This window comes from Hypomesus transpacificus, chromosome 13 (assembly GCF_021917145.1).
Source record: "Hypomesus transpacificus isolate Combined female chromosome 13, fHypTra1, whole genome shotgun sequence".
Classification (NCBI taxonomy): domain Eukaryota; kingdom Metazoa; phylum Chordata; class Actinopteri; order Osmeriformes; family Osmeridae; genus Hypomesus; species Hypomesus transpacificus.
This window is the reverse complement of record NC_061072.1, coordinates 8,599,522-8,613,184: the sequence shown is the minus strand read 5'-3', so window position 1 is coordinate 8,613,184 and position 13,663 is coordinate 8,599,522. Positions and strand designations below refer to the sequence as shown.

Below are 13,663 nucleotides of genomic sequence, written 5' to 3'. Positions count from 1 at the left end.
TGAGCCAATCCTGGATGACAAGCACATCAGTCCACAGCCAAAACATCCAAAACCTCCAGTACATAGATTGCTAGGCTCTTGCAATTCTCTCAATTCCTTCTCCTCCCATTTTTAAACAACATAAACAAAGCATCCATCCTAGTGGATGGTTGGATGGATGGATGGATGGTAAACAAAGCAATGGAACTCACTTCGGATGAGGTAAAAGTCTACCCCGTTTCAGAGAATAAGATATTCGGAATCTCTCAGCTCAAACCCTTTCATAAGTCCTATCAACGACCCCTCCTCCCCCTAATGCACGGGTCCATCCTGGTGTCGTGTTACCAACCTCCGGGTTCTGCTGAGACCCATCAATAAAAGATGAGAAAGTGCTTTGTGATCTACGAGGCATCAGGGGCCCAGAACGGGGACGGCGTTAGGCGTCCTGCGCCCTGAGCTGAAGGACGCTCATATGGGCCTGGTTATTCAGCAGGGCCATTAAGAGTTTGATATAGAGCTCACAAGGGTCCACTGATATAAGATGTTACAGGTTGGGAGGGTGAAAGAGGGAGCAGACTCTAAAGAGCTATTACACTCAACACCAACAGCGGGAGTGGGGGACTAGCATTAAGAAGGATCTCACCGCAAGGCCTCAGGCCCCATCCATCGGATATATGTTTTATGTTTTACATATACGCTTCTCTGATTGGCTCTTAGGGATGTTAAAATCCTCTTGGAGCTCCAATTAAATCACAGTACCATAGTTCAACAACCCTTTCTATTGGCAGAACAGCTTGAAACCCCAACTCAACACCAGCAGTCAGCCCAGTGTTTATTTACCCCACAGAACAAAAGTGCATGTGAGCCCAGCACTGACAGAAATAGTGCATTTGGGGGGGTGTTGACAGCAAAGGCGGCCGGAGGCTGCAGAGATGCCATGTGCCCATATGGAAGCCATCAGGGGGGGTTGTGAGAACCCAGAATTTTCCCACTCCTCTTCAACATCCTCCCTCCGTCTCTTTCTTGACGCTCCCTCCCTCGGTCGTATCATTTCATATCAGGGCCGAGGGGAGGAAGTGGTTCTACTGTGGGAGCACCCCCTCCCCTTCCTCACTGTAACCTCCCCATGAGACCGTCCACCAAGAGATAGAGTCAATATTATCCTCATTAGCTCCTGAGAAAGTGAGCTGGGGGGGGGGGGCTTATTCTAAAGCAAACCAGCCTCCCACAGGAAGCGGCCATGGACAGTAGTGTCCCAGATCCATCAGGACCGGGTGGAGCTGGGATTGGAAGGGGCCTATAATGTGCCACTATACACAGAAAAGAAACGTTTACTGAGTAGAATTAAGTGAAAGGGTGCACAACACATCCAGAACCTCTAGTTCACCTGATCCAGCCGGAGCATGTATGTTGACTTGATTTAAGAACCTACCGGTACTAAGATTGTAGTCCAGCAAAAATATTCTGATTTAAAATCTGTTGCAGTGTTTCAATCTACAAAGCTAATGCTCATTCATACTGACCTTTGAAAGGGAAGGAATCAATCTGCACACTGATATTCTCTTCTTTAAATACCACATTGGTTAGGGTTTTTGTTGGCAGATTATCAGACCAATTCATTTCAAGATAAAATCTTGAATTAACTGTTCTCCACAGTAAAAACTGGTTAGTGGGTGCGTGTGTGTGTTTCATAACCCAGAGCAGAGGTGAGATCACTTACCCGAGATCTGTGCAAGGGATTGTCGAAGTTTGTCCCCTCTGGGGCAAGCAGCAACCAGCCTCCATATATAGGTTTAGCCTGATGGGGGAGGGACAAAAGCAATTACAGATGGCTGACATAAACCCACAACACTGTGGTTGTCAAACGTGTACATTAGATACAGGATCAATAAAAGGGATAATGTTTGCACTCTGGATCAGAGAGCATATACATTAACTATTGAGGTCCACACCGAGTGATATAATATTATATGAACAAAACTGCCTTTTTCTATTAATAGAATAGTCCTGTGTTTGATGCTGTGAATAAAATGTTAAAAAGCTAGCTGGGTCGTGCTTGTCTATGTTAGATAGCTGTGTATGCTGTAGTCAGTCCTACACTGCCTGGCTGCATTCCAGAGCCCGATGCTAACCTGTACTGCCTGGGGAAAAATGAAAACCTTACACACGTGATTGTTTTCCCTCTGATCCCCTAAGTGGGGGGGGGTCAAAGGGTGCAGGGAGCGAGAGGAGAGGAGAACAGAGCAGGAGCCAAGCTTTTCCGCCATCACTCAAGCTTTGCTGTGAAAATTGTACTTGGTTTTGGTTTAATAACTCCTGTTCTGTACTAGGACATGTGTTCTGGCTGCTTTATGTAACACCACAAACCTGAGCTCTATGAGCTACAACTTGATCTGAAGGGATTGGTATGAGCGTGGGATAATAACTGCATGAGTTGGATACTTTGGCTGTTTTGTCTGGCTAGCGCTTACACCTAAATACCTAAACAAACAAATTGGCTTATGTAAAGTACTCAGCTATAATTCCATGTCCACATCTTTCTGCTTGTGGAAAACCATAAACACGGACAGCTTCCTTGTGCAGTCAAGTTGTCAACATATTCCTCTCATGCACTCTCAAGTCAAAAGCTCATTCTGTCGAAGTTCACTTGTAATCCACGTTAAGCCTACTTTCTCTCTGATCACCATGTCTTTGCAGGACAGTATGTTGCCTGGATTTGCATGAAGGCATGATCATAGCGATGGCCAGCAACACTTTGACGCGTCTAGTGAGGGTCTGAAGCACCAGTGACGTGACCAACCCTAGCACAGCATCGCTAACCTTTCCTACACACACACACACACACACACACACGTCTGAGTGCTGATATGCTTAAATATTGATACTGGGGCCCTGGTAACCATCTTGGAACACAGCAGGGGGTTCATGGAGAGCAGGATTCCATCTGACAGTTCAGCTTAAGCCTCTACTTATATGACACCACCACCGAGGAGAGAGCAGTTGGGGTGGGGGTCAGATGGATCTGGAGGAATGTCATTTCCATTCCCTGATGAGAGAGAGTGGAGGGTTAAAGCGTGGGGAGGGGGGAGGGGGGGGTGGAGGAGAACGAGACAGAGAGAGAGACAGGGCAAGGCCGGGAACAGAAAGGGCTCATCTCTCCTCACATGGCCAGACGGGGGGCACAGTGGCACATTCTCCAGGGACAGAACCGGCAAGGCGGATCTAGGTCAGCTTTTACCCTTCAATGGTTAAATGCAGTCAGTTGTGAGTGCATGCGTGTGTGTTTGTGAGGGATAGAAGAAAAGAGACAGAGAGAAAAAGAAAGAGAGACAAAAGGCAGAGAAAGAGAGAGAGACAGAGAGAGACTAATACTGTAGTGCTCATTTCACAACTGTCCCATTCCCTCTCCATCCTAATGACGATGTAATACTGCACTGAGGGTCAGCGGTGGCGAGGGGGAGGGAAAATACTGAGGGAATGACAAAAGCTTCCACTGAAAATATGTTTGGAATGAGACATACTGAGCAGAAGTATTCTGTCTGCTGCAGCTGGGCTAACTAGCCCTGCGTCTGACAGCCAAGCTCCTGCTGGGAATCCAGCCTATTAACTCTGACATGATAACACATACATCAAACATTCTGCAGAGAATGACAACAGGCTAAACCTCAATGTTATTTTTATCCAGGGAGGGCAATCATCATATGATGTCTAATGCTTTGTAATACCCTTCTTTTTTTTATAGATCACCTGCTCTGGAAAACCACCAACACCTCGAGACATCAAGCCAAAAAAAACTATTTTGTCCATTTCTCTTCCCTTCTTTAAGTGTGAGCTTGTGTAAAAGGGAGAGAAAGAGAGAGAGAGAGGGAGAGAGAGAGAGAGAGAGGGAGAGAGAGCGGGGAGGGGGAGAGTGAAAGGACGGCAGAGTTCTTGAATGTGACCAAAGGACCCCCTGCCTTTAAACAACTTAGTAAAGCCGTCTTAGTAACGATAGTTAAAGTCAGCCTAGTTCAGTCTAACCTGATGTACATTTCATGCCTAACGTCCCCTGTGCTAGATGGACAGGACTGTAAAGGGATGCATGGTCAAGGTTCACCTGGCAGCCATGATGCTTCTAATAGTCCTTTGGGGAGTAAAAGCTGTGATTACTATGCTTTTAAAAGGACTTTAGCTTACATGATTCAATGTGTCTGTGCAGTCACTCCAAGGATGATTCTCACCTGTACCAATTAGGTTCATCCATTGCTAAGCCTGTCTACACAAATACAAAATGCTGAGATAGTAAACCTGGACAATAGCACCTTTGACCCAGGTGTGACACTGACATATTGACACATTCAAGAGTAATGACTGAGGTGAGATAACTGTTGGTATACGCGTGGGCCATATAGCTAATTACACCAAATCAACCAAACCTTTAAACCTGCCCGTTGGTATTTGATGATGTCAAGCTCAATAAACCTACACACGTCGGGGATTTTAGTCAGCGGAGTGATAGGGCGGAATGAAAGAAAGTTTATGAAAGAATTAGATGTTAGTTTGGTTTATGCAACCACAATCGGCAGTATCTAATTACCTGGTTTAAATCCTCGTCGTTCAATAAATGAGATTCTCTCGGTTTAAAACAGTTCTGACATTTACTTTTGTTGAAAATATTGGCTTGGAATTTCCGACAGGGATTGTCTTTTGAGGACATGGTTGACGGACACAGGTGCCAACAGAAAGGTAAATGACCAGAGTTCCCTTTTCAAACTGCGCAATCCAATTTGTGCGATTTCTGGGTCGCTTTCAACAGCTGTGGAACACTGCTCTATCCACTAGTCAAACATGCCGACATAAAACACATTCAAAAGCCCGATATGGGAGGTCTTGGGGAGAAAAAATGCCCAGAAAACTTTCAAAAGACCACCCCACTATTCCTGAGAGGCTTGGTGAAAGTCTTCCAGTAACGGCATTCAAAACGGATCGTCTTCTTGGCTATCAGCTAAACACACCAAATCTCGTTATAATCGACTAATGCCTACAAGTAACGGGCAAAGGAATTAAGTAATATCAATGATCGTAATCATCTTGCTGCTCGCGAGGTACCTCCCACGGCTCAGCTGGTGGAGCTATTGCAATAACTTTGGGATCACAGGCTGGTTTACATCGAAGTAGGTAATGTCGATGAGAATCCACACAATTTACTCGCGTTCCTTGGTTAGTCCTCGACGAACATTTTGGCATCCGAAAAATCAAATACAGGTGACAATTCGGCCGGTCTCTTGCTTTCCGTGGGTCCTGTGAGGCTCCATGGCACAATCTTAAGAGTTGCAGTTTCACCTATATTTCAACCAAGTCCAAGTGGTTTTACGGATTGCATTGCAGCTAAGTCCGTCCGATTGACGCTTGTTCTTCTCTTCAGGGTGAAACTCTGCGATTACACTGACCTAACTTCGCAAAACAGTCCTTGGTCATGCCTTTAGAGTGCTACGTCTGTGGCAACATAGTACGCAAGCTGCTGGAAACGTTCTTAGGCTGATATTTAGCGAAAAGCCACGGGGAGCCAGTCAGTTGAGAGGAGGAGGTACACAAAACGACAGAGCGAATGACTGCCAGCTTTTTCAACCAATGAGAAAAAGGCGCACGCCTCCTGATGAAACTGCAATAATATGCATCCAATAACAACCATCAGAAACCGCTGCCAATTTGGATCATGATAGGTGGGCAGGCAGTCAAACGTTTTCCACTAGCAACTAAACAGAAATTATGTGCACGTAACATTATGGAATAAACGTCCCAATGACTAAAGAGGAGACCTATTGCTTTCAAGTTCACTTTCAATACTCATTGTAAAGTGTCTGGTCTAACACTATCTGTTAAATCACATGCAATTGAGCGCCCTCGTGTGGTTATTTGTTTACCTAGTCCTAGGCAGTCAAATAAAATAACGACACACACTGTGACGCACCCAAGAGGCATGTCTTAACACTCAGCTTCATCATTAATGTGTATATCAATCACGATAATCAATCGTTTTGGAAAAACCTTACTCTTGAACCAGCGTCCAACAAGTCTATGGTGTGTGCAGAATAACTAAGGCGATTTTAGGATCAGCCATCCTATGAACCTTAAAACTTCAATAAGTCAAAGTCATGCACTCTAACCTAGAATCTCTTAAAATATACCTATCCCCCATCACTAATCAACAGATTAATGGAATAGATTGAATTGTATTGAGAAGCACCATTTGCATATCTCAGGGTTGAGGATCCACAAGGTTTTATAATTCCCTTTTTCCAACTAGAGTGATGTCCTGGTATCACTGTTTCATGCTTACTATGAGCAATTTCAAGTATTAAAAAAAATCAATGAGATTGTAAAGAGAAAACACTGTAAATCCTGAAAGACTGGAAGTACGACTGTCTTGAAGGTTTTGTGAGGTGAATACAGGCTCAGTGTTCATGTATGCAGGCCTGTAGTTGTCTAGGGTAGTCTGGGGTTTCCTTGACAGAGCCAGGAACCTTTTGAACAATCATGTTGGAGACCAAAACACATATATCACCTTGTCTTCAAAGAATTCCCCTTGACCGTTTCTCAGGGGAAGCATTCTTGTGGTTGCACAAAGCCATGTCAGCCATTTTGCAGTGTGTTTTACACCGATAAGGTTTTTACAAATTCTTCCAAGCACTGGTTTCCACAAATAAAATTGTGCTCTTTTCCATCCTCTTTTTTAAAGAGTAGCTCATTGTAGCCTAGATCCATTTATTGGCCAAATGAGGGCGTGCTTCGTACATGTTCAGATTAGTGGATTAGTGTGGCAAAATGTGGCTAAAACAAACATAAGACTATATTTATGAGAGATACGCTTCAGGGTAGTCAAGATTAGCCATGTAGAAAACCAAAGAGTGAATACAAAATATTTACGCGATGTTTGTATGCGTACTTGACTTTGGTTTAACCAAATAATAACCTAAATATAACGGGGTTTTGGACCCAACGTCGACCCCATGCCAGGAGTGTGTCCCTAGCAACCGACTTTTTTGTTGCTATAGAGAAGATGTTTACGGAAAAGGGTCGCCTGTAACTGTAAGTGGTGAAAAAATGGCAAAAGGGGACAAAAAGAAGAAAGTTGAAAAGAACACGCCGGATATATCTCACAGTAAACTGTTGGTAAATAGCTTTACCACTAGTGATGAATGGGAGCCGCAGATTCTTGACCATGAATCCGAACAGGAGTCAGACACCGATCTAATGACAGCGTCATTCTCATCCCCGCCACCGCTCACGGACAAACATCTGGAGAAAAGTGACTATGAATTTCATGAAGTGCAAATTCTTCACAACCTCATAATTCAAAGGTGAGTCGTCGGTCTATCCTATAGACATTTCTAATCGATTAATAAAAACGTGTAAGCTAAAAAAAAAAAAAAAACATTCACAGGTACGAGGGGGAGAAGGATAGAGATCAGTTCCACGGTGAAGGGGTCGCATACTTTCACGGAGGACACGTTTACAAGGTAGCCTGCTGCAGCCAGCAAACCTGACTGTGACGTTTTCGTTCATGTTCCTCCATGAAAACCCTGAACAGAATCCATTATCAAATTAAACAAATTCTCATATCCCAGGGCAGTTTTTCAGAGGGTCTTATGCACGGCAGAGGAACCTACACATGGGTAGATGGAGTAAAATATGAGGTAGGCTTGAATCACTTTTCCCCCCTTTACCATAAAGATATAATTCTGAGCTCTTCATCATACTCTCACAGGGGGAGTTTGTGTCCAATGTGCCCCAGGGTCATGGTCTCTATACCTGGCTGGACAGCAGCTCTTACGAGGGGGAAGTCTTCAATGGCATCCGCCATGGTGTGGGTACCTACAGCTGTGCCAGTGCCTCAGTGGTCTACAGAGGTCAATGGCACCATGGCAACAGACATGGAAAAGTAACTATCTGTACACTGCAATTGAGAATAAAACATTCTTGTATCTAGGTTTATATTGGTAGTTGTGTGGCATGCCATTGACTGTGTATCTGTGTACCAGGGCACCATATATTATAACCAGGAGTCCTCTTCCTGGTATAAAGGAGACTGGGTCAGTAACAGCAGAGAGGGCTGGGGGCTGAGATGGTGAGATAGACTTCAGCTTTCAAATGTCAAAATCAAAACATATTTACACACTAGCAAGCCTACACTTTGCAGTTCTTTGCAGTTCATGTGATGTTTCCAAGTATTCTCCATTTCCCACCAGGCACGAGTAGATGATGCAGGTGTGTGTGTGTGTTCTCTTGGCAGCTACCTGTCAGGAAACACATATGAGGGGCAGTGGAGAAACAACCTCAGACATGGAGGAGGCAGAATGGACTGGCTGCAGCTAGGCCAGCGCTACAGTGGTACCTGGGAGAATGGTATCCAGGTAGGATGCACCAGTATACCACTGTGCTGTCAGTATAGCACATCACTGTAGGGACGTGGGGTTGACACTGTTGATTTTGGAACTTGGTTATGTTTAAGTGTTAAAAAAATAAGTTGGGAAATTCATTTTAATCTGGGTCACCAGCTCAAACTTCCCTTCAGACTCAGTTGGAAATGATACTAGAATGCATCTTACATGTGCAGCCACACTTTCGTTAGCTGGTTACCTAGTTGTATTGTATGTGTTGGTGTCAGTTATCTCACGTGCTCTCCTGCTTGTGTCTCAGCATGGCCAAGGGACGCACACCTGGTTCCTGAAGCGTGTGCATGGCTCCCAGTACCCTCTGAGGAACGAGTACCGGGGGCAGTTTGTTCAGGGTCTGCGTCAGGGAGAGGGCAGCTTTTACTACGCCAGCGGGGCTCTTTACCAGGGCCAGTGGAAGGGCAACAAAAAGCATGGACAGGTGTGACTGAAATCAAATGCACTTAAAGTCACAGGTACAAAGTTATACGTGACCTTTGTTGAATACATCGTCCATAGATCAGATAGGTTCTTCTGTGTTGCACAGGGAAAGTTCATATTTAAGAACGGCCGGGTATTTGAGGGGGAGTTTGTGGATGATCACATGGAGGAGTTCCCTGCGTTTCGCCTAGATGGCTGCAAGACCCCAGACTTGAGGGCAATTAGAACACACACACCCCTGCCAGAGGATGGTAAGACGCAACTTACTTAGCGTAGTTGTACTAAACCTTTAGTTTAACTAGGTTTGCTAAACTGTACCATTTTTGTCACGTTAATGTGCTGTACAATGCATACTGTAAGCTGTGTGTTGCTTGTGTTGGAGGGACCTCCCCTAGGAGGTATCTAGAGCTAGATGGTGGGGATAGTGCCTCTACTGTGCTGGGGCAAGACATGGCTCTGGACATCACCACCCTACTGGAAAAGTTTCCGGAAAGCCGCAGAGGCATGGAGCTCAAACAGGTATGTCCAGTCGCATGGTCAAAGGAAACCTTACCCCGTCAGATCTTAAGTAAACAAATAACCTGCGTCCACCTGCATGTCGACTTCTTCCTCCTCCGTGTTTCCCCCTCCTCTCCACCAGGTGGAGTTTGCGGTGCTGCGACACATCACGGAGCTGCGCTCTATCTACACCTTCTACAGCAGCTTAGGCCACGCCCCCTCCCCTGACAACACCTTCCTGCTGTCCCGCCTGCAGCTGTGGCGCCTGCTGAAGGACTGCAGCGTGCACCCGGGCGCCATCACCCTGGCACAGGGGGACCGCTACATCGCTGGGGGTGAGGCCTACTGAGAATAGGGTTGAACCTGATGTTACACGTACTCTACTGTTAGGTCTGATAATCAATACTAGCAGGGCTAATCATAGGTCATCTACAACTCTGGCTCGGGTTAACTGTTACATTGCTGGAGGTGAGGCCTGCTAATGAGAGGGTTAGGGCTAGATTGTTTAGATAAGGTCACTGCTTGGGAACAGCGTGGCTGGTAATCACATTGCTGGAGGTGAGGCCTGATGATAATAAGGTTACTGTTACAGGTCCACTGTTTACCATTCCTCCTGTGCAGTTATTCCCATGAGGAGTTTTGAAGACAAAGGATCCCTCAGCTCTTTCTGTGTTGTGATCTTGTGTTCCAGAGGATGTTTCTGCAGAGGAGGTCCACTTGCCCTTCTCCACCATGCTCCTCAGGAAGTTCCTCAGCAGTGTGGTTGTTCTCGCCTACCACACCTACCACAGGGACTTGGAGTAAGCCTGGCCTCGTTTTTGTTTGTTTGTTGCTAGAACCATTTCACAAATGAGTTGTGAACTATTTAAAATTTCAAGTACACGTTCCAGGAAATTCATAGATGTTCAGGGTACCCTCAGAGTATGATAAGTCTGTCTCTCTGTCCCAGGACCTCTGGGAACACTCCTGTGTTGGTGTCCTGCTTCTCCAAACTGATGAATGAGGACATCATCCCCAACGCAAAGACTGTGAAAGGTATACACACACACACACACATCTACACCCACACACACTCAGCCAAACATGACCCCTCCCCTCTCTCTCAGGCCTCTTGTTCAGCCACCCTGTGCGAGCGGTGGTAGCTGCAAACTACATCCAGAGATGCTGGGAGATCTACCAGGCCTTCTGCAAGCCCAGAGCCACAGCAGACTCCACCATGACGACCAGAGACTTCATATTGATGTTCAAGGTACTGGCTGGCTTCCACTGGTTTGTTAGGACAGACACGTTCAGGATGGAGATGCCAAATGAGTGTTAGGATACTGTCTTGTATGAGCATATACATGAACAAAGAAAACAAATGTAGTCTCATAGTTTCAACCATCACACTGCAGACAGAGATTATGACAACATAGGAAGAAACAAACTGAGTAGGAAGTCATATCAGAGACATACAATAGGAGTATGTGTGTGATACAAATAAACAGACATGGCAAAAGTACACATATCCTTCACTCAAGTAGAAGTACAGATACTCATGTTTAAAAGAGAGGACTTTTTTCAAAACTGTTTTCGATAAAAAAAAAAAAGTAAAGTACTGACACCTGAAAAATCTACTTAAGTACAATAACAAAGTATTTGTACTTTGTAACTTCCCATCTCTGCAAATAAAGTAGTAACCATCTTGTCTTCATGCTTCCACTAGGAACTAGCTCTGTTTGATGCACAGATGACCACCAGGAGACTGCTGGAGGTCATATCCACAGACACTCCTGTTGTGTTCCACCAGGAACACTATAACCTGGATCTGGAGGTCAGTCACACAGTCATTCTCTACCTAGGTAGATAATTCACAATCTACTAACATTTCCAGCATCAATGCCCCCATTCAAACCATCAGGCAATACTGGGGATAACCAAACATGTAGGGGCAGTAAGTTACTTAAGCAATAAGCCCCAAGAGGCCGTGGTTTACGCTGATTTTAGAACAGGTAAGGGGACCCCCTTACCTGTTCTAAAATCAGCGTAAACCACGGACTTGCGGGGCTTATTGCTTTTCTAAAACTGTTACTACAAATATGTTATATGGTTTCATCAATAAAAACAATTAGAAACAAAATAGTTTAATAATAAACCGTCATTCTTCCGCTACTACAAAGTATAGTTCCTACATAAATCGTTGCCACGCAACAGCCAGATGGACATCTTTGCCGTCTTTTTCCATTTGAAATATTCGATGCGCAGTAATATGGAGTGTTAAAAGATGTTATGAGGACAACCTGTGAGGTTATGCTGGATTTTACAACGGCATGGAACGCGATATAGCCAATCACAATCAAGGATGGGAACAACCAGTTTTAGAAATTTACATTTAGCATAAACTCTTATCCAGATCGACTTACAGTAAGTACAGGGACAAGTATGGTGAAGTGCCTTGCTCTAGGACACAACCTTGTTTTTGGCACGAACCGGCAATCTTCTGAGTAATAGCTGGATTCCCTTACCGCTCAACCATCTGACTCATCGTCATTCTGTCCAGCCTGGCTCACTTCCAACCTCCAAGCAGATGGTTCCACTGCTGATTCACTATTGTGATTATGTTACTTCTCTTGAACTCATGCTGAATCCTCTCTACCGTAGATGACGTTCCTGGAGTTCTTTGAGGTGCTCTTGGGCTGTGCCGAGGTCAAAGGTCACCTGGGTGAAGACTGTGTGACAGAGGGGGGGACCGAGGCGGGCCCCCCACCCAACGCCTCGAGGGGCACCCCAGTGGAGGACCCCAGAGAGAGTCCCCTGTATGCCCCAAAGAGGCCCTCAACCACGGTCAGCCTCTTGCACCCCCTACCATTCCCCTCTGATGTGCTTGTATACTAGGGTGACTCCACTCTTGAAGTGGGATAAGTGATGTAGCAAGGTCTACAGTGCTACAGAAAAACAACATTCTTTGTCAATACATTTGCTGTTCCATCCAGACTGGAGCTCTTGTGAATAATTCCAACCCCAACACCTCCCCATCCAGCCCCAAGTCAACCGAGGTGGGTCACACAGCGAGGGCACAGCTCCCTCCCAGAAGCCAGCCTAGTGTTTGTTCTGCTGCTAGAGGCTGTTTGTTTCTTCCTGAAGGTGGAGAAGTCCAAGGAGGTCCTGCAGACGTCCACTCCTGAGGGTCTGGAGCCCAGACACAGTCCCAGGCCTGAAGGCAAGCTCAGATCTGAGACAGGAGGTTTGTTCTCTACCCCTCGCTACAGCCTTTCTACATATCTGGACCATATCTCCTGCCTCTCGCATGGCCTCACATCCTGTAAGGGGGCTTCACAGGTCTCAGGATGTAACCAACATTGTGGTGGAACGTTTCCCAACCTCATACTGTGGTTGGTTGTGTGTGTGTTTGCAGAGCTAGCCGGTGGCTCTGCAACTCTTTCGTCAGTCACTGAGAGGAGAGACGAGGGTTCTAGTGGTGCTGCAGGGGTCAGCCCTGGGTCGGGTATAGAGACCAACCTATCCTCCCGCCCTCCTCATCCCAACAGCACAGGTCGTCTGCCTGTCTCCACAGACACATCCATGATCTTAGTATCTCAGAGTTATTTCACTCACATGTCTGACGGTGATGTCATCCCTCCAGAGCCAAGTGAGGACAGGGGGGCAGCAGGGGTGGTTGCCGGGAGCGAGGGCCCGGGGGAGCTGGAAGCCTGGGTCCAGAGAACCCACCAGTTCTTCAGCCAGGTGTTCTACCCGGCGTACGACCGCAGCCTGCTGCTGAACAGGGAGGTGCATGAGCACCGGCTACAGCAGGCTGCCTGCGCTCGCATCAACCTGGCCAAGGCTAAGGAGCGGGCCCGGTAAGCACATGCCCTGGCAGGCTAAAGACCTTTCTAGGGATGCTGGAATGTGTGACCGATTGAGGGCAAGAAAACCTGTTGTAGCATGACAAGTCACAAGTGTACCTCTACTGCCCCAGGCTGAGGGAGGTGTGGGAGGCTGAGGAGGAGGAGAGACGGCGGGAGGAGGAAGAAGATGAGGAGGCAGAGAGAGACGGTGTGGACGACGAGCCGAACCCCTCGCCTGCAGTCACCCCTGTGGCCTCCGCTACTTCCGTAGCGGTCATGAAACAGTCTCCCGCCGTCGCCGGGGCAAAGAAGAAGAAGAAATAGACCCCCAGCTGGATCCTGGTGCTGCATTGTGCACAGGGAGGGCTGGGACTGCTCTCCTATGGAAGTACTGGTTATCCACTGGCTCTAGACAGTTACACATTTTGTAGCTCAACATGCATGTTAACAAGGAACTCTGCTTTATGATAGCTGGATCAGTGTTGTTGTCAGAAGCTATAAACA

The 13,663-nt window shown here is 46.4% G+C and overlaps 2 protein-coding genes across 9 annotated transcripts in view; one reads left to right on the top strand and one right to left on the bottom strand.

Moving 5' to 3' along the window:
- Nucleotides 1–5,540, bottom strand: part of si:ch73-103b11.2 — a 48,061-nt gene extending 42,521 nt beyond the window's left edge. For all 8 annotated transcript variants that reach the window (XM_047032816.1, XM_047032814.1, XM_047032812.1 and 5 more), the window contains exons 1-2: nucleotides 4,556–5,540; nucleotides 1,700–1,777 (exon numbers count right to left, since the gene is read on the bottom strand). In XM_047032816.1, coding sequence (XP_046888772.1) covers nucleotides 1,700–1,777; nucleotides 4,556–4,675 — 198 coding nt within the window. In that variant the 5' untranslated portion in view covers nucleotides 4,676–5,540. The remainder of the gene's footprint in view (nucleotides 1–1,699; nucleotides 1,778–4,555) is intronic.
- Nucleotides 5,541–7,040: 1,500 nt separating this feature from the next.
- On the top strand, nucleotides 7,041–13,634 carry rsph10b (radial spoke head 10 homolog B). The gene is made up of 20 exons (XM_047032689.1): nucleotides 7,041–7,319; nucleotides 7,403–7,478; nucleotides 7,587–7,655; nucleotides 7,727–7,900; nucleotides 8,001–8,086; nucleotides 8,252–8,372; nucleotides 8,659–8,835; nucleotides 8,941–9,085; nucleotides 9,217–9,353; nucleotides 9,475–9,667; nucleotides 10,024–10,132; nucleotides 10,282–10,367; nucleotides 10,439–10,581; nucleotides 11,038–11,145; nucleotides 11,973–12,155; nucleotides 12,305–12,367; nucleotides 12,456–12,555; nucleotides 12,727–12,864; nucleotides 12,955–13,171; nucleotides 13,291–13,634. The coding sequence occupies exons 1-20, from the start codon at nucleotides 7,063–7,065 to the stop codon at nucleotides 13,481–13,483; spliced, it is 2,775 nt and encodes a 924-aa protein (XP_046888645.1). The 5' UTR covers nucleotides 7,041–7,062; the 3' UTR covers nucleotides 13,484–13,634.
- The last annotated feature ends 29 nt before the right edge of the window (nucleotides 13,635–13,663 follow it).